The sequence below is a fragment of the Sceloporus occidentalis genome, unplaced genomic scaffold (genome assembly GCF_023333645.1).
Source record: "Sceloporus occidentalis isolate IW3139 unplaced genomic scaffold, rSceOcc1.0.p SCAF_1, whole genome shotgun sequence".
NCBI lineage: Eukaryota > Metazoa > Chordata > Lepidosauria > Squamata > Phrynosomatidae > Sceloporus > Sceloporus occidentalis.
Genome location: NW_028316981.1, coordinates 19,110,547 through 19,131,554, shown reverse-complemented (window position 1 = coordinate 19,131,554; position 21,008 = coordinate 19,110,547). Strand labels below are relative to the sequence as shown.

General features: G+C 42.2%; 1 protein-coding gene across 6 annotated transcripts in view; it reads right to left on the bottom strand.

The window, feature by feature from the left end:
* Nucleotides 1-21,008, bottom strand: part of ABHD16A (abhydrolase domain containing 16A, phospholipase) — a 37,344-nt gene that overhangs the window by 8,865 nt on the left and 7,471 nt on the right. For 3 of the 6 annotated variants that reach the window (XM_089514792.1, XM_089514801.1, XM_089514821.1), the window contains exons 2-14: nt 20,397-20,453; nt 18,813-18,879; nt 16,381-16,467; nt 15,824-15,909; nt 14,926-14,999; nt 13,361-13,465; nt 10,151-10,265; nt 9,847-9,948; nt 8,816-8,879; nt 6,491-6,540; nt 4,263-4,386; nt 3,433-3,558; nt 1,331-1,394 (exon numbers count right to left, since the gene is read on the bottom strand). In XM_089514792.1, coding sequence (XP_089370918.1) covers nt 1,331-1,394; nt 3,433-3,558; nt 4,263-4,386; nt 6,491-6,540; nt 8,816-8,879; nt 9,847-9,948; nt 10,151-10,265; nt 13,361-13,465; nt 14,926-14,999; nt 15,824-15,909; nt 16,381-16,467; nt 18,813-18,879; nt 20,397-20,453 — 1,121 coding nt within the window. The remainder of the gene's footprint in view (nt 1-1,330; nt 1,395-3,432; nt 3,559-4,262; nt 4,387-6,490; nt 6,541-8,815; nt 8,880-9,846; nt 9,949-10,150; nt 10,266-13,360; nt 13,466-14,925; nt 15,000-15,823; nt 15,910-16,380; nt 16,468-18,812; nt 18,880-20,396; nt 20,454-21,008) is intronic. The other 3 variants (XM_089514840.1, XM_089514831.1, XM_089514810.1) reach the window with 2 other exon arrangements.

Genomic DNA, 21,008 nt, shown 5'->3' with positions numbered 1-21,008 from the left:
ACATGTGTGCATATGGTGGTAGGGTTGGCTGTTTTGGGGTGGGGTGCTTTCCGCAGCAGCATTGTAAAGCTCTGTGGAGGGATTCTTGATGTTTCTGAGCTGTTTTTTCAAAAGGTGACTTGGGGAAGGGGACACAGGGAGATAACTAAGGGCCATACCATTCCCACCCTTCAGAGTACACAGTGGGAAATGTGTGGCTTTCCAAATACTGCTTAGCCCCACTTCTATAAGCTGCATTGAGCATGGCCCATACTAAGAAATGATGGGAGCTGGGGCCCAACAACTGCCAGTGGGACATAGGCTCCCTGTTTCTGGAACACATTATGGAAACCATCTAATGCCAGCTCATCCTTTCTTGCTACTTTTATTAGCTTGGCCTTGATCCAAAGACCAAAATGTACAGCAATTCTCTACTCTGAAATTAATCAGACCTCACCGAAGCCCTATTTCCAAAATTGTACCACAAGGTATTCTTGGTGAAATGTTTCCAAATTGTAATTAAAATGTTGCAGACCGTCTTTGTTCCATTTCCTTCTTTCTTGTCATGCACACCAGGCAAAAGTCTCCAAAAGAGCTGGAGAATCTGCCCACTTTTCAAATTGAGTGGCTCTTCCTAGGCTACAGAGGGAGAAGAGCAGTCAAGGTTAGCTCCACTGTGCCAGGCCTTAACTGGTGCTAAACCTCTTTCCACTTCTCCCTCCTTAGCCCTTCACTTAGGCTGAATCTGCACTACAGAAATAATGCAACTTGACACTGTTTTAATTTCCATGGTTAAATGCTATGGAATGCTGATATTTCATTTGTAGTTTTGTGAGATATGTAGCCTTCTCTGTCAGAGCGCTCTAGTGCCCAACAAACTTGAAATCCCAGGATTTCATAGGATGGAACCATGGCAGTTAAAGTGGTTTCCCACAGCAATCTGACAGAGAAGGCTAAATATCTCTCAAAATTACAAATCCAAGAACTCCATAACAATAAGCCATGGCATTTAAAGTGGTGTCAAATTGCTTTATTTCTGCAGTGCAGATGCAGCTTCACATTGTAAATCTGAGGGTAGGGATGGTTAAATTAACAATTTATAAGATACTCTTTGAGCCTTTTTGCCTAAAGGACCAGGCATAAATGATTCCAATTGAGAGAGATAGAGACAGAGAGACCGTCAGAGTCAATCTGTCATGCTCCATGTCTACCTGTCACTAATATTTATTTAAACAAAGGAAACAAAAAGTCAATCTTGCTAATTTAAAAGATTAGCTGTTGAAATGCTTGTGACTTTCTTCTTATTCTTGCAAATGCCCTTCACTGCTTTGCAATTCTCCTAGCTACCTACCTGCAAAGCTGTTCTCCGTTGTTCAGGTTCAGATGTTGTCTCACTGTTCGGGTGACCAAGCCCCCTGCAGAAAGAAGGGAAGATGTTATATTATAAGCCTTGACCTCCAGTAGATGTACGTCTAACTGAAGCTGAACTCACACATCATAAGAACAATCACCCTCTCAAGAGGCAACTACACTGTAGAAATAATGCAGTTTGGCACCACTTTAACTGCCATGGCTCCATCCTACAGAATCCTGGTTTTTGTAGTTTTACAAGGCACCAGCTCTCTTTGGCAGAGAAGGCTAAAGACCTTGTAAAACTATAAATCCCAGGATTCCATAGGATGGAGCTATAACACTTACAGTGGTGTCAAACCTCATTATTTCTACAGTGTATATTCACCCTCAAACTCCATAACAACATGTTTTTTTTTCAAATAAAGTGTTGGGAAACAGATATGGGAAAAGGGCTGGCCACTGGGGAAAGCAGTAGACACTAACTGGTCAATCAGGACAAGAGATTACTGTGGTTTATTTGGCTCATCAGTTGATTTGGATTAGAGTCAAGTTGCAAGTAAATGGAAGACAATGGTGGAGAATTCTGCCTAGCCTAGTTTGGAAATACATTAATGGTAAGGGTTGCGAAGAGCATGTTGTTATGTGCCTTCAAGTTCTTTCCGACATATAGAAAACCAATTCTCTAACCCTCTGACAGCTGTCCAATACTGTTGTTGTGTGTGTTCAAGCCATTTCCAACTTATGATGACACCTAAAGTGGTTTTCTTAGCAAGATTTGTTCAGAGGGGATTTGCCACTGCCTTCCCAGGAGGCTGAGAGCATGTGACTTGCCCAAGGTAGCCCAATCCTAACTGTAAGGGCCCAGCAGTAAAGGACAGGGGATCATGGTTCAGTTTCAGAATGGATGCTTTTTTTACACTCCACTATTTCTACCTTATGAATACTGTGAGTTTGAGATGGTTCAAACACAAAGAAATGTTCAACCTGTACATATGTAAGCAAGCAACTAGGAAGTATACCATATGCCCTCAAGTGTTATCCCTTTCAAACAAAAAAGTCTGTTTACAACCAACAATGTCTCCCTCAGCCCTCCACGTACAAGGAAAAAGTGAAAAAAAATAAAAAACAAAACTCTCAGCAAGAACCTGGAGAATTACACACTTAGCTGCCTCATAAGTTAAACCAGTAGGCAACTTTCACCTATGTTTACAACCCCCAAAATCTCTCACAGCTGGGTATGATGGTTAGGGATGATGGGAGTTTCAAGCCAAAAATGCCTACAGGGTCACAGTTGACCTCATGGGTTGAATTATGAGAAGACAAAAATGGAAGCCTGAGCTAAATCTTTTGGTCAATATAATGAGGAAGCAGGAAAGGGGATTTATCCTAGCAGAATGATTTCTAGGATACATTGAACACATTTGTGGTAAAATGGAAGTTGACAGGACAAGCAGAAAAATAGCTTATCCTTCCCCTTAATCCTGAGCTGACAGGACACACTATGTGATTAAAAACCAAGAACAAGGGCTGAGAAAAATCTCATAGCAAAATGTCCTTATGAGACTAAGTCTTCTAAACCATAAAAGGAGGACTATTCCTATGAGGGTCTGCTAGTGGAATAGGAAATTACAGTTATTGTTAATAGAAAGTCTCTATTTCAAATCTAGGGATACACTTCAACCCCCCAAACGTCTGCTATAGCATTCCGTGTGTGTGTGTGTGTGTGTGTGTGTGTGTGTGTGTGGTGTGTCTTCAAGTTATTTCCAACTTCTAGTGACTTTAAGGCATGGGGTTTTCTTGGCAAGATTTGCTCAGAGGACGTTTGCCATTTCTTTCCCCTGAGGCTGAGAGCATATGACTTGCCCAAGGTCACCCAGCTGAATGAGAATTGAACCCTGGTCTCCATAGTTGTAGTCTAACACTCAAACCACTACACCATGCTGGCTCTGCTTTATTTATACTGTGAGTCAGAAATGGTTTGAAAATTTCATTTAAAAATGTGCTATATATCAATGAATAACTCTCTCATGGGTTGCATCATTCAGGATGCTGGGTATTTTTAAAGAGAGTGTAAACCATTTGACCATTAAAGGGATGCACATTTTTGTTCCTTCCCCTTACTCCAGCTTTCCGGCATGACCTTGAGGGCAAGAGGAACGAGGTCATCAAAGGAGGCATCCAGAATAAGGGCACTGATGTCTGGGTATGACATGGCTGCCCAAGTGGCTGTGGAGAAGAAAAAAGAAAAGGGGAGAAAAGACGTTACTAGAAGCAATTTTAACAAGTTGGAAAGAGAAGAGGCATCTAGGAAGCAGAAAACTGCCTGTCACCTGACGCTGCTCAGCCACCTCAAAGGTCCCATCCCAAGCTGAGCTTTCTCACTTCCAAAAGTTGCATCGTTCCAAGCAATAAAATCCAACCCTTCATAGTTTGTGATTGGCTAAAAAAACATGGTTTGTGGAGACTTCTACAAACCACAACCTGTGTTTCTGCTATGCCAGTGTCTGTCCCTACTTCCAAATATGTAGTTTCAGCAATAAAGCGCTTAGTATCCTTCAATAAGAACTTCTCTAACAGTGGATATACCCAGTTTTATGTATCACCGACTATAAATCACTGCCATGTACTCTCCTGCTCTCGCTCATCACTGCCAAACTCTCTCTCCTACTTCTACCACATCCACAAACTGCGAGGTTCTTATGTATTTGTTACATTTGTCTGACCAATGATCTCAAGGTAACATACATGGTTGTTACTCTCCCTCACAACAATCACAGAATTAAAGACACATATATTCCTGTAAAATATGTCACAGTGAAAGAGACTGGCACAAGATGACCTTTTTAAGGCTTATTAGAGACTTGAACCTGGATCTCCCAAAACTATTAAACCACACTGGCACCATTCTGCACTGATGCCATGCTTCGTACCTGTAAAGCCTCCAATGGACCAGGCATAGAGGATGATGTCCTCAGGAAGAAAGCCCAAGTGATGGATGGCATACTGTATCACCACATCCATGGCATTGGCCTCATTCTGTGGCAGTGGAACTCCCTGGGGCAGGAGGAAGAAAGTGGTTAGTGTACAAAAAGACTGGGAGCAAAGACTCTTGGAAGAAGATGAGGGATAGATAACATCTTGAAGGAAGAATCTTGTCCTCCTTTTTTACACAAATTCCCTTCCTGGGTGTAATTTCAACGTCTTATGAGCCTAAACATCCTAAGGCAGCGGTACTCAACCTTTTTACCCTTGGTTCCTCACTTTACAATCTACATGCTGACGTCGTGCTCCTCCACCAACTCGACATAGTATATGAATAAATATATTTTGTTCTTTAGTGTGTGTACAGTTGTCCCTCCTGATTTGCGGGGGAGCCGTTCCAGACGCCCCCCGTGAATCTGGAAAAACACCAATACTAGAGTTGCCATTGATTTCAATGGCGGCGAGCTTCCACACGTGCACTATTTTGTCCCTCCCCACCTGCTGTCCGTGAACAGGCAACATCGCAGACTTGAAGTCCGCAAATCGGGAGGGACGATTGTATTTTCATTTGCACATTCATGGATATTCGTATTTTAACGTTTTATGAAGAAATAACATCATTCAAATTAAAACAGCTTTATTTAAGTAAATTCAATATTTAATTCAACACATGTGTAAATTTTGCACATTAAAAAGTTTGAGAAAAGGAGGAAGAGGAAGGATCAGGGCCTCCAAGCATCTCTTGAGCAACTCTCATGATCCCCCCACAGTGATCCTGCCCCACCATTTGAGAACCACTGCGCTATGGGTACCAGGTTCCATCTGAACTTGGCAGCTATTATTATTATTATTATTAACCTTCATTTATAAAGCGCTGTAAATTTACACAGCCCTGCTTAATACTTGGATGGGAGACTGCCAATGAACCCCAGGTACTCTAGGCTATATTTCAGAGGCAGGAACTGGTAAAACCACTTATGAGGATTCCTTGCCTAAGAGAATCCTATGAAAAAATTCATGGGGTTGCTATAAGTCAATAGGTGACTTGAAGGCATACACACACACATACAATTTTGCAGACCAGGTCTTGTTAAGCAGAGATCTGCCATCACTATACTGTTACTGGATTCTCAGCTATGAAACTCAATAACTACTGTTGGCCTTCCACATTTGCGGCTTTGAGTTTTGCAGATTTGATTATTTGCAGTTTTGATTATGTTCTCTCTAGGAAACTTTAGGTCCTCGAGCACAACTCTACCAGAAGCTGACCATACAGTTGTGCTGGAGAACCTAGATGTTCCTAGAGAAAATACTTCTCTAGGCATCTGTAGGTTGTCCAGTACAATTCTATAATTAATGTCTGACAGATGTTAACCACAGAGTTGCACTAGATGACCTGAAGAGTCCTAGAGAGGTGTTCTCTCAGCTAAAAAGAATATTGTTTTTTTTATTTGCTGTTTTTCCACATTCATGGGGGTCCTTCACCTCTAACTCCAGCGAATGTGGAGGGACCACTGTATAGATGACTTACATCCCTAACACTTTGGGATCTCTTGAAAAGAGGAGGCAGGACAGCACTATATGCTCCAGCTGCTGCAGTAAAAAACAGCATTTCCCACAGCATGTGTTAAATAATAAACAGCACTGCCCTTGGTTGAAAGGAAAACATAGAGATGATTTGTACAATGCTGTATTAGGTCAAAGTCTCTTCCTTCCTCTCCGTGCTTTTATTGAACACAGAATAGGAAGCAATGCAGTTATTAGAAACACCAGATTTCATTTTACAAGATTTGGAGTTTTGTGCCTTTGAACAATGTGATGTTTACCACCTGCCCTCTGTTAGCACACGAGGATTTGTAAGAAAGCAAATATCCCTGGCATTCCAAATATAGACCAAGTATTTATTTTGTTTAGGCAGCAGTTTTGCTTATCAGCATGTACCATGTGGAGTATGAGACCTTGTGGGTAAAAGAAACATCTTCAGGAAAGGGGAAAAATTGACACAGCAGCAATAGGCTCTAAATTTCCTAGTTGTTAGCCATTCCATCAGTTTATAGAGCAGAGGGGGAGAAAAACCCCTTTACTACTACTGAGAGATAAGATGCCTTTAGCTCTACTTAATGACTTCTACCAGATGTCCAAAATTAATATGAATTAAAGTCTTCGTATAGCTCACCGTGCTGCCTGCAAATCCAGGGTGATTCCATCCTAGCACAGAATATCCAGCTGCAAGAAAGAAAGAAAGAAAGAAAGAAAGAAAGAAAGAAGAATTGGAAAAGAAGGGATAGGTTAATACACAGCATAGGTTCAGGAATGATTTGGCCAGCTGCATCCTTTTTCATAATCTCATTCAGATCTAATACAAAAAGAAATGGTTAGGTACAAAGGGACGATTCACACCATTTCTATCCCAGAAAAATCCTTGATATTTCCAGCAACAAAAATAGGATACCTATTGCAGACATGTGTGAAGTGAGGCTTGAGGAAACATGCTGTTGGAAATCCCTTTTCTATGGATATTACAAATGGCACAGTGGCACATTCTGAAGTGTGGGTGCTCATCATGATGGTACATACAGCACATTTCTTCACTGATCCCCATTCAAGACAAGTCCATCCCCAAAATACTTTGCATGGGGAGTCTAAACATGCTGCCAGTTGTGTTGATCCACATCAACAAATCAGTTCTAGCAATTTTCATCATCACCAGGAACAGGTCTTTTGTATAGTTAATGGGTCTTAATTTTTCATTTGAGGCCAGGATATCCAGAAACACTGTGGATTACAACAGGCATAGCTCATATATCACTGAGAAAATCCATTTCTCATCCAACTCTGCCCACAACTACTATGAGGGCTGAAGCTAAGTTTAGAGGGAAATAGGAGAGCATCAGATCACATAACCTGTGCTAATCAGTCACAGCACTTTGACTTTACTTCAATTCCCATCAGAAGTAGTTAGGATAGTCCAAATTATTATTATTAGTAAATGGTGAGGGATGCTGCATGTTGCAGTCCAACAACACTGGGAGGGCTGCTCTTACCCTACTCCTGCTGCAAGCCCTGTTTCCACTACACTACTGGTTATATCAAGGAAAATTGGAGGGAGACTCCTTCAGCTTCAGTGCTGGAAAACTCAACAGTAACTCACTTTGCCACCAACCATAAACTCTGCAAAGGCACAATCTTGCCATTTTTATTTGCAGCCTGGTAAAGCCATCTCTCTCTGGTTAAAAAAGGATGGTTTGTTCTTGCAGTGCTGCCTCTAACATCAATCAACAAAGAACAGTTGTTTATCATCTCAGATTGAAGGGGGCCAGCTGGATGGAAGACAAGTCTGTAGCAGAGCAGAGGGAAAAGCGAGTTCACCTCACTCACTGACACAAGTATCAGTGCTTGTATTACTGTACCCCAAGATAAAGCACAGCTTGGGATCAGTGGGATCCACTGATGACAAAGCACTCCACTTCCTGGCAAATTCCCAGATAAGACACTTGGGAAAGGGGGGGAGGCAGGGACTGATAGGGAAGCTTCATTGAAGCACTTTTTAAAAATTCCTGATTCAATCTCAGCTAGAGCAAACCAAGTATGAACTCACATTACAAGTGAAGATGGCTCAACTGAGGCCCTGTCTACATGGGCCAAATACAATGGCTGCCCCGCTGTTCCTTTAGCAGGGAGACTGGATGACACGCAGCCCAAAACCCAGTTCTCAGGCTAGCAGACAACAACCAGCCCACTGAGCATCAAAACATGGTTTTAACCCTTTTGCTCTAGATTTTAAAAACTCACCAGTTGCTCTGGATCTTCTGGGAAGATCTGAAGCCCTCCATTCTGATGCTGGGCAGCTGTTTGAAATGCACCCCACCGTACAGCTCAGTACGTCTGCTGTTACCACCGGTTCCTTGGTCCAAGGCCAGAACAAAGTATTTAACCATACGTCTGTTGCTGGGCACTTTGTTCTGACCTCAGAGTAAAGCAACCTGTGATGGAGGTGGATGTGCTGAGTGGCTTAGTGGGATATATGTGTATTCAGTTGCCTTGTGTTAGAACAGAGGGCTTTGCAACAGGGGAGGACTGAGGCAGCTCCAGAGGCAGGATAACTGGCTCCTATGGTCAGTGCAGATAGGGCCTGAGTCTGTTGTATTTTGCCTCATGAGAAAAGACAATAATGCTTGGTAAGGTAGAAGGCAGTAGGAGGAGGGAGACTGCACTACAGTGGGCTGATTTAATCAAGGAGGCTACAGCCCTGAGTTTGCAAGAACTGAGCAGGGCTGTTGATATCCCGCAATCATACATGGGGCTGACATACGTCAAGATCGACTTGATGGTAAACAACAATAATAAACAGTATGCAAACCAAGTTGGACTGAGAAAGTAGAATGGATTAATCTAAAAATACATTCTCCCCTAGAAAACAGTATAATGGAATGTTCCAGTGGTACTTTTTATTATGAAGCAAACATTTAAAAAGAAAATAAATTCAAGAGATGATCCATACCATCCAAGGGGGTGGAGAGGCAGCCAACTTCATAGAAGCCTGCATTTCCTTCACAACAGATCACCTACAGGAACAAATGCGGGAAAGCGATCACTTTGAAAGCCAGCAGGAGATTGCACAGCAACAAATCAGAATCCAGATAATCTTCCTTTGTTTCCTTCTGATGTGCAGTATTGTGGGCAGGTTTGCTACTTCTTTGCTGCTGTGTATTTGGCTTAGAAAAACTATGCTGGAGGTTTCTGGGAGATGTGGGGGCCTAACAAATCATTTTTCCAAACTCTATGATACACACACACTAAACTCCCCTTTTCCCCTCAAGGAGCACAGAGGAATACACATAAGGAGTATCCAGCATTATCCTTACAACAATCTTGGTACTGTCAGACTCAGAGAAAGGTAGCTTATAAATATTTTAATAAAAACAAGTTCAGCCCAGGGTCATCCAGTGAGCTTTGGAAGATTTGAATCTAGGTTACCCTACACTGCCTTTGACAACTTATCCATTACAGTCTAACTTAAAGGTAGAATTCAAAGCCACAGCTGTGTTAAGTTTGCAATATCAAGATGCAAAGGGACCTTTGAGACTAACTGTACAAAAGAAGTTGTAGCAGTTGTAACATAAGTTTTCATACACCTGGGTTCAAAACACACTGCAGAAATAATCCAGTTTGAGACCCCTTTAATTGCCCTGGCTTAGTGCTAGGGAATTCTGGGAACTGTAGTTTATTGTGGCACTAGAGCTCTCTGACAAAGAAGTCTAAATGCCTCACAAACCTACAGTTCCCAGAATTCCCTACCTTTGAGCCAGGGCAGTTAATGCAGTCTCAAACTGGATTATTTCTGCAGTGTGTTTTGGACCCTGGTCTGCTTCCTCAGATGCATGGAGTGAAGTTAACACTTGGCCCCAGGAGTACAGATTCTTGAAATAATCTGCCAAGAAACCCCCGAGATAGGTTTGCCTTAGGGGTTCCGTAAGTCGGAAATGACTTTAAGGCACACAACACAACAACAATAATTTAGTGCCAACTCACCAGCTTCTGGCCTTGTCGTTCTGAGGTCTCTCTCCGATCCATGAACATAGTGTCAATTTCATTTCCATCACAAGCCTGCAGCTTTGCTCTTTTCCCATTGCACTATAAGGAGAGACAGAATTAGACTGGTACTGAATTACACTTTTTCTTTGTCCTTTTTTGAGCTTCCTAAATGGCTCAAGGTGAAGCACAGTATAGGAAGAAAAAAGCAGAGAAGTACAACATCTGCATTATTTGGCGATGAAGAAGTTAGAGAAAAATCTGGGAGACAGGACTATTGCATTCTTGGCTAGCATTCACTCACCTCCTCAACCAGCCGGGCCTGTCCTTGAAGCAACATGGGCATGAGGGCCTTCTGTAGAAGATATACGGAGCCTGGATACAGCATGCGCCGTCCAAAAGTATGAGCCACTATGAAGCTACCAAGAAAGGATGGGAAAACAAAAGGCTGGAGTCTTAGCAACACAGGATTATCCTGGCTAACTCCACCCAAGAGACTACCCAACCATGGGTGGAAAATCCAGTTAGTGGCAGGTTGCATGGCTCTCACCCCCAGCCATGAACAGGAAGTGAAAATACTGTATATACTCATGTATACTCAAGTGAATCTAGAAATTTTAGTCAAAAAATTGATGCAAAAACCTGGGGTATCCACAAGTCAATGTAAGTACAGTATTTTTAACTCTTATCAAGAAAGGAACCATCCCCTTCTCTGAGTAGAGTAGCAAAAGATGAGAGCTTAGTCTGTCCTAGGAAAACCTAAAAGATGCAGAGGCCTCCTCTACTCTCTCTGTCACACTGCTGCTTCTGGCCTTTTTCAGTGACTGGGAGGCAAAATAGTGGTGGCAGGAGCTCTTTGGTTTTTCCTTTCAAAGAAGTGCTGACAGAGTATAGGATAGTGGTGCTTCTTTTAGGTTCCGCCAGGATGGACTAAGCGCTCAACTTTTACAACTCTACTCAAAGAAGGGGATAGCTCCTTTTTTAAAAACAACAACAACAATGAATGCTATTGCCTTTACTTCCTTTTTTAAAAATATAATCATTTAATTTTCTTTAAAATCAAGTACAAGTACAAGACTAAACAAGATTAAACATACAAACAAAACCTCTATATATCACAATACAACATGATAAAAACACTTTATAACAATAACAAACACACACATTCCTGTTCCTTTTGGATTCTGGAACTTTATCTGTTTTACTTGTCTCAATTATTCACAGTCAACCCTCCTTATCCACGGACTTTTTATCCATGGATTCAAGCATCCATGGCTTGAAAATATCCAAAAATGTATAAATTCCAAATAGCAATCCTTGATTTTCCATTTTATATTAGAGACACCATTTTCCTTTTGCATTGTATTTAATGGGATTTGAGCATTTATGGATTTTGTTATCCATGGGGGCCTGGAACCATACCTCAGCAGATAACAAGGGCCCACTGTACTTCCTTTTTGACATGTGTATGTTATTTATTTATTTATTGCTTCACCTGTGTCTGGTTGCCTCCCTCTATAGACATTTAAACCTGCTGGAATATAGTAAAATTCTTGGGCATTATTTCCTTTTGCTTCCTCCTTTACATCCTTTGTTACATGCCGTTAAGTTTTACCCTTGACTTATCCCATGGGTCATACCAAATTCCATAATTTTTGACCCCCAAATGGGCTCTCCACTACAACTCTAACCCAGGATTTTGAAATTCCACATTTCTGTCAGAATCTGAGATTTTCTGTCATGTGTGTTTGTCTTCATGGGTATTATAGTGAGCACAAAATTGTTAGAGTGGAAAGGGAATGATGGGAAGTGTAGTACTAATGGCATGTAAGGGGGGCTGATTCAAATGGTCTAGTCTTTGAGGCTCGAATTTGCAGATGTGTGTGGGAAAGTTGTCCTATAGTTGCTGAAGAAAAGCAAATAAGGGTGAAGAGCCTAATAAAGCATTGGGGGCTGGGTGGAATAAGCTGCTGTGAAGAGAGAGGGCTAATACCTTTCGGTTGTTAAGCAAATTAAGGAAAGGCCCAAGAAGTTTATGGGTGGGGTTAAGGTTACGGCAATGTTTGTGGATTATGACACTTCTGATTTCACATGTCTCCCTGCTAAATACCTTTAGTATTTTCTGGAATAAGTTGCCTGTTTGCTACACAAAAGTATTGTTCACAGAACTACTGGGGGAGTTAATGCAGTTCTTGACAGTTTCTCACATTGTCTAACCGACAGCAGCTTTCCAGTTGCTCCAGTCAACCAACAGCCTTTCTTTTTCATGTGTGACAGCCTCGACTGATCTCAACTTTGACACCCTCCTCCTTCATAATTCAAGTCACATACAACCTCTCTTTCGCATTCATATAGAATTCCATGAAGTCAACCCACCACCAGCCAAACAGTTCCTAGAGTCAATGCTAAATAGTTAACAGGGAATTTGTTAGTAACACTTACATCCCACATTAGTTAGGTTACACTTACAGTGGGCCCTTGGTATCTATGGCATAGTAAAATGGTGTCCCTTATATAAAATGGCAATATCAAGGTTTGCTTATCGGAATATTTTCAAGGCATGGAAGGTTGAATCTGTGGATAAAAAAAAATCTGCGGATATGGTGGGCTGCATGTACACCCCACTCTTCCTTCAGTGATCTCAAGGAAAGTTACATTGTATTTCTTCTCTCTACTTTGTGCTCACAACAATCCTTTGAGGTAGGTCAAGCCAAGAAAAAGTTACTGGCCAAAAAACACCCAATGAATTTTGTGACTCAGTAATCTCCCAAGTCTAAGTTCAATACAGACCACTGCAGCATACTGGCAACAGTGTCGCTGCAACAAATCTTCCTTGCTAAGACTTGTGTTTCAGGCCGATGTCTAATCAACAAGCATCTTAGATTTTCCTTGCTACTGTATATATCCTTTGGCTGCTGAACAGTCAGCAATTTTTGTGTGCCAGCATTTCAAATTCCTTGTCAGCCAACAATCCAGCACTTCTCCTTTTCCATATCCAGCTCTTTTTATGCACAAATTATGCATTAGCTAATTAACAAAAAAGATTTTGAAACAGCAAAGACTTTTAGTATTTAACGTTTATTCCTAATATACCAAAGTCTGTGCACCACATATGGTGGGCCAACCAGAGCTGGGAACATATTTGGCCAACTCCCAGACTCCCACAGCCAGCATGACCACTGGATTATGACTGTGGGATTTTGGGACGTGAAGTCCCCAAAATAACTTTTCAAAGTGTAGCTGCTAATGATGCACTAACATGTTGGCTTCCCTACTTCCTAACCATTCCTTATGTCAGAGACAGGGACGACGAGGACCTCCAGGTTTTATTGGAGCTCCCATAATCCCTCACCACTAACTATACTAGCTAAGGATGATGGGAGTTGTAACCAAAAACTGGAGGGCCATATGTTCTTTATCCCTGCCCAACATTTTTTCGTTGTCTGCAGGGAGCCAAACTTTTCCCCCACCTCTTGCCTCCTCACAAAACAAAAAGCATGGGCAAGAAAGGTACCTTGCAATCTGGCAGGGCAGCTTCTTGATGGCATGCAGGAAGCCATTAACGGCACTTCGGTGCTTTGGTTCTGACCGTAATAGGGGAACATTGCGAGAATCTGACCTGCAGGGATTAGAGACCAGGAGAATGCTCAAAACTATCACACCCAGAAGACAAAAAGCTAGTGTGACAGTCATCTTCAAATACAGGTTAAAGATCCCTTATCTGAAATGTTTGGGTCCAGAAGCACTTTGGAGATGGGATTTTTCTGCATTTTAGAATACAAGTAGTACAGTACATAGCTGTGCTGTATTCACAAGGCTTGAGAGAGATGAGAGGATCTGTGAAATGGCAGAAATCCAAATATAGTGCTTGGCACAAATCCACACCTCCTGCCACGTCACAGTTCCTTACATCTTTCTCTAGTCATGTCTCTCTCCAGCCTTGGTTTTGAAATTTGACATGAAGATAGGCAATGGCAGTATCAACCAGCAGCTCAATGCCAAAATCAAAACAGATGGGGAAGATGATGATGATTGGGCGGTGTGTGTGTGTGTGTGTGTGTGTGTGTGTGTCATTTGGAGCTTGCCAGTAACTTTCTTCATGGTGGGGATGACAGGAAATGGCCATACCAGCGCTGTCTGCTGGTGGCGCTTTGAAATGGAGGTGTGTTGAGGTGAGGAGGAATGAAGGAGTGCAAGGGTGACCGGGTGCAGCGGAGAGGGAGAGAAAAAAAGACTCCCCCTCCATTATAAAATAAAGCTACATATTATGCTACTTGTGTATTCCAAAATCTAAAGCACTCCAAAATCAAAGTCTTGCATCTTCATGTCAATGCTCAAAAAGCTTTGGATTTTGGAGCACTTCAGATTTCTGAATAAAGGCTCCTCAGTCTCTGTCTGTTTCCTGCTCTTCCAAAGTTTAGGACTGATACCAATGGATGCAAAGTACAATAAAGGAGCTTCCACTTAAATATTAGGAAGAACTTCCTGAGTGTATGAGCTGTTTGATAGCAGAATACACTCTGTTGGAGGGTGATGGACTCTCCTTCATTGAAGGTTTTAAAACAGAGATTGGATGTTTAATTCTCAGGGTATTTTAAGATGCAGATTCCTACACTGGCAATGGGCTGGCCCTTGCAGTCCATTCCAGCTCTATGCTTCTCTGCTTCTCTCTCAGCAGCAGAGATATCTACAGTGAAATGGATAGAGAAAGTTCATAAAAAAACAAACACAGTATATGGTCCTTGGAGAGAAAAGAAAACACGATCATATTCATATACTAGAGAACTGTGAAATGTAGGCAAAAGTCAGGGTGGATGGTATGAAATTATGCACACTGACTGGTTATTATTGAAATACCCAACCAGTGCCATTTATATGTGCATTGCTAAAGATGTGAACATGCACAATGGCTGGCCTTTATGCATATTCAAATCACTTCAGCAAGGAAATCTGATACCTACATTTCTTAGAAAGAATTGGCTTAATTATGGAAGGATGGGTGAGGGCAGGCAGTGTGAGAAGAAGGAGCTGGACAGTTTAGAAGATAAGGATTCTTATTATTTTTGGCTCCCTACCCACCGGCTTGTAGCCTCGTCCCACCGAAAGTCCACAGGCCAACTCCTAAAGTCAAAATTGTAGCTGGCAAGTTTCTTCTGCAAAGCAAAAAAGGAGAGAAAGTAGAAAACAGATCAATACAACTTCCTGGTCTTTTTTGACCAAGGCAAGAACTGGGGAATGAACAGTCTCAGGCACTGTTGGACTGCAACTCCCATCAGCCCTAGCCAACACAGTCAATAGTGAGGATATTTGGAGCTGCAGTCCAATAATATCTGGAGGACTATATATATGTTCTGCACCCCTGCTTCCAGGTGGAGGCTATACACAAAATAAACTGTTTAAGCTCAAACACAATATTTTCTCCTGGGATCAAAGAAACTCCTAGCAGAGCAAGACAAGTGCAGTACATAGTGTAAGCAAAAACAGTTCAAAAATCGGAAGCCATTCCAAAGCGATAGAAAAGAGCAAGCAGTACATCTTAGGATGCTCTGGATACAATGGATTGGAAGGACACCATAAGCATTACTGATGGCTATAGAGGAGCTGCCTTTTATATTAACTACCCAGAGTACCTGCACCTTGCTGGGGATCTTTCCTAGATCAGATATACCAGACCTTTTAATTCTATGTTGGATTGTATACTTGGAGTATACAGTATACTATGTATATTGTATACTTAGAGCTGCAGCCGCCACCATACATGAACCTTGGCTAATATACATGAGTTTTCAACAAAAAGTTCCTGTTTTGGATTACAATTCCCAGAATCCCCCAGCCAGCCTGGTCACACTAGCTGGGTGTTCCTGGGAGAAGTAGCCCTCCCCAACATAACACTCCAAAACTCTAGCTCAAAGTAGGAGCCAGCTGTTTGGCTAAGAAGCCAATCAGAATGACGTCTAGCAGAAGTAAGCTCCCTTACCTTGTGCTCAGGTGTGCCAAACCGGTGTGCATCCTCGAGGATGGTGATGAACTGGATGTACTGAGGGTTTGTCCAGCGGCCAATACCTGCAGGGAAGAGTCAGAACATCAAGAGACTGAAGACCTAACACAGGCTGTCCCTTCTGCTTGGAACACTTACTCACCTTTAAGCCCACCTCTTTCCATTTCTCAGTCCCCACACTCACAAATCCAGATAGATAGATAGATAGATAGATAGATAGACAGACACTATTTATCTCCCTGCTCACTCACCTATCCCTCCCTTATCGCTCTTGCTATCAACATCTTTACTACTCTGTATTAGTTCTCTCTTCCTGGCCCTCTGTCGAGGCTTGCATTGAAACCTCCTTGTGACAGAGCTGTCATTTATTTACTTGCTTATATTACTTTGTAAAGTACATGTATAAATCATGATACTACATCATAAAACAAAACATACAGATCTACCCACCCCATGCACGTTTGCTTCCAGGGAAGTCATGGCTCCCTGGCTCAGTCAACTGACATTGTACCTTTTGCATCCCAGGAAATACTCACCTCTGAGGCAGGCAATCCCTGCCAGCAAGAGCATCAGGGTCCCAACATAGTGAGAGATAGCAACCACTTTTGACATTGTTAAATACCCTAAAAAGAGAGGATGAGAGACAGAGAGAGAGAGTGAGAGGTGATCAGCACAGTACTTTTAAACTCAAAGTCTACTGCACACAGGATGTTTTCCCATTTCCATTCATGAGAAAATTGTACCAAAGGCCGCCCCGAATGGCGCTGTATGCCAATGCATCTGGAAAGTACCAGGTTGGGGAAGAGCTTTTGTGAAACAATGAGAATTCTGAGGAAATATTTATAGGGCTGAAGCTAGCTTTCCAAAAGCTCTGTTACATTTGTCACACAACACTCACAAAGAATTCTTTATTTGGTGCTGTGCTACAGCTGCCTCGTGATGCAAGGCACCACCCTTACCCCCACCGCCAAAGAATAACACACTTCTATGAGACATTTGGGAGCCAGCATGGTGGTTTGAGCATAGGACTATGACTCTGGAGAGCAGGGTTCGAATCTCAGTATGGCCATGTAAACCCACTGGGTGACCTTGGGCAAGTCATCCTCTCTCAGCCTCGGGGGAAGGCAATGGCAAATCCCCTCTGATGAAATTTGCCAAGAAAATCCCACAACAGGTTCACCATAAATCAGAAGTGACTTGAAGGCACAAAACAACATAAGAAGCTTACTCTTCTATAAGCTTTATTAACCCCCTTCCTCCACTGCATTCAAGTTGGAGAAAAACTTCCCTTTCTTTGGAAATAAGAACCATCCATACTCAAGGGGGTTCCTGTTCTGGCTATGTCTCCTGTATGGAAGGAGAGAAGCTCAGAGGAGGTCTCACAGAGATGTGATGGTCAGCTACCTGGCTGTCATGGAGGGCGAATGCCTCTGAATCAGGACTGGCTGAGAAATCAGAGCAGAAGGTGCTGAGAGAAGGCATGGCTCAAACAATATATCATACAGATGCTATGCACATCCCTTTTGGGCTCAACAGTGACTTTTCTTACAGCACTGTGGCATTTGTTTTGTGTCATATCTGTTTGGTTCAGTACAGATTTTGTGACTTTCTGTCCTAAATATAAGACTCTCAGGCTGCTGGTATGTCAGGCCCAAGGGTAGATAGGATGCAACCTTGTTTTCGTTGTTGTTGTTGCTAACTGCTCTCGAGTCGACCCTGACTCATAGCAACCCTGTAGATGATATATCTCCAGAATCCCATCTTCCACTCCTCAGCTCAGATCCTGTATTGTCCCATAACCTCCCTGAATGAGTCCATCCAATTGATGTGCAGTCTTCCTCTCTTTCTGCTACTCTCTACCTTTCCTATCATTATTGTTTTTTTCTACTGAGGCCGGCCTTCTCATGATGTGACCAAAGTATAACAGCCTCAGTCTGATTATCTTGGCTTCTAAGGATTTTTCAGGCTTGATCTGTTGAAGGATCCATTTGTTTGTTTTGTCTATGGCATTCTCAGCACTCTTCTCCAGCACTACATCTCAAATGAGCTGATTTTGTTCTTATCTACCTTTTTCACTGTTCAGCTCTCATAACCGTACACGATGATGGGGAATACAATGGTAGGATGCAATCTATCTCTCCTCAAAATTATTTTTGCAAACTCCACCCCCTCATGTGTCAGAAAAGACCAGAATTATCATCATAAAATCCATCTCTCTTCCTCATTTCTTTCCATTCCAAATGAAAAAGAAAATACTTAGCCTTGCTGTTCTGCAGGACTCTATGGTACTGGAAGATATTTGTGGCACTCTTCTGTACCAGAGAAAGCTGTAGCAGTTTTTCTGCTATTTTTGATGGAGGTTCACCCCTTAGTGGGGCTGGGGAGCATCCTAACAAAAGGAAGTCACTCTTGGTTTTATTACAGATTGTTTTAATCAACTGATAGCAGTTACTGGTATTTAATTATCTAGAGAAAAATCTTACTTAGTCAGATTTGGGTATGACAAAGACTAAACCTGGGGCCTTTGGCATGTAAAATGGATGCTCTGGTACAGATTGAATCTCCCTTATCTGCAATGCTCAGGATAAGTGTTTTGGATTTTGGAATATCTGTATTTGCATATATGTATATAATGAGATATCTTGGAGATGGGATCCAGGGCTAAACACAAAACTCATTTATGTTTCATAAATACCTTATACACATAGCCTGAGGGTAATTTTATACAGTATTTTTTTAAAATTGTGCATGAAACAAAGTTTGTGCACACTGAATCATAACAAAGCACTATCTCAGCCACCCATGAAAAATGTTTTGGATTTTGGAACATTTTGGATTTCGGAATTCTGGATAAGGGAGACTCAACCTATATTGAGTTACGGTCCCTTTCCCACAGAGTCCCCAAATAACAGTGTAACACTGGAGGCAGAAAAGCTTGGTGAGAGTCACACAGAGAAACTGTCCATACCTTTTCTGTACAGGTAAAACACAGCAAGTGGGGAAGAGTAATAGGAAATGGACCACAGTACAGAAGCCTGCAAGGACAAAGTAAAGGATGGGTATATGTTACAAAAAGAACTGATGTTTTTGAGACTTTTTAAAGCAAAAACAGGGAGTGTGGAGAGGCTTCTGGTAGATATCCTATGTTAAGAGCTGCAAAAAAGAGGAAGCCAAGGGCACTAGGCTGAGTTTAATGATTACAGCAAACAGGGAATCAAGGCTGCAAACTGAGACACATGGTGAGGGGGAGGATGTATCCATAGCTACAGGTGAAAAGTAAGAGCCCCAGGGGACAGATGTTACAAGTAAACATGCTTTCATTGTGCACCTAATGAGTTCTTGCTTTTTTCAACAACCTCTTAAAAATAGGCAATGGACCAGGTGAGGGAGAGGCTGAAATTTGAGCTCCTAAGAAAAGGAGAGAGGCACTAGCTGTTCATGAAGAATCAGGGCATAGAAATTCGGATCATTTCAGTACAAAAGCCTGACATGTGTGGATCACATGTCTGAATGCTTGCACATGTAAAGAACTGAGTGTCTGTGATATACTCACATATAAGATGAAAAGATTTGTCTCTGTGCTAGCTGAATCACATGGGAGGCAAGAAAGTTTAAACAAAATACACATACACTCCACTCAATGAGAGCATTTAAAAATACATTCCCTCTCCATTTGAAGTGATTCAGGGGTCCTAGGAGCCAGAGTGCTCTAGGATGGGTGGTTTCAACAATCACCTGTCCTGTGGCACAGGTGACTGTCAAAGGTGCTCCTCCCAGAGCACCATAGATCAGCTCCACAGAGAACCCACCAGGTCAAGCACTAGAGGAATAAGCAGCTTGAAGGCAGCAACCTTCTCCTGCCACTTCCTTCCCCATCTTCTGTGCCAGGGACAGTACCATATTTGTGCCTATTGGCTACAATTCTTTCTTTCCTAGAAATCCGCTAGGGTTTGGCAGCCAATGCTTTGGGGACTGTCATTGGTCCATGGACCACCACTCTGAATAACACTGTATCCCATACATCTCAGAGAGTAGACTAAAGGTGCACCTGCACTGCAGAAATAATGCAGTTTGACACCACTTTAACTGCCATGGCTCGATGATATGGAATTCTAGGATTTGTAGTTTTGTTAGATATTTAGCCTTCTTTGTCAGAGCACTCTGGTGCCATAACAAACTACCAGTTCCAGGATTCCATAGCACTGAGCCATGGCTGCTAAAACAGTGTCAAACTGCATTATTTCTACAGTGCAGATGCAACCTAGGTCTGTGAAAGCTTATGGTACAACTTCTTTTGCTCAATTAGTGCCGAAGACACTACAAGATCCCTTTGCATACTGGACTATCATTCTGCTTGACCAGCTAACTAGCTGATTTTTGACTGTGTTACATTCTATAGGACAATTATACAATGAAAGAATCCCCAACCACAGCCAATGTGTTACAGTCCACTCCACCACCTCCATTTCTCTGAATGAGCACATCATCACTAGTACTTGCAGAAGAGCAACAATATACAGGATGAGGGGGAAGGAATGGAATAGATACCTACCAGTGCAAGAATGCTGTCTGCATGTTTTTCAAGGGTCCGTGGCTGGTAATATGATTCCTGTGGAACGAAAGGGAGCATTTGCTGAGTTTGAGTTTTATATCTTGGAAGAAAGGCTAGGGGGAACAACATTAAGAGGAAGGTGAGGGAGAAAGGAACTCTCTTTCAGAAGAGCTGGTAAATGTTTTTCTTCTGACTTCAAAGGATTTGCATGACCTAAAGAAGTTAATCAGTTAATCCTGCATTTTGATCTGTAGGCAACAATATTTTAGTCCTCTAAAAACATAAAAGGATGCTACATTTTTGGTGCCACATTGCAAGCATAACACACTGGAAAGGTTTGCACCAATACATCCATCCTGATGGCTCATGTTGACTTGAAAACTGTCTGCAAGAACAACAGTGGGGAAGGGGATCATAGGACCTTTCAAATGTGGTTGGACTCTCATCATCCTTCACCAGTAGCTATGCTGGTTAAGGCTGATGGGAGTGGCACATCTACTCCCATTAGGGCCACACACTCCCCACTTATGAACTACAGGTCCTCTCTGCTGATGTGTCACTAGCCCCAAATAGACAAGGAAAGAAAAAAGAGACTATTTTAAACTGGAGCAT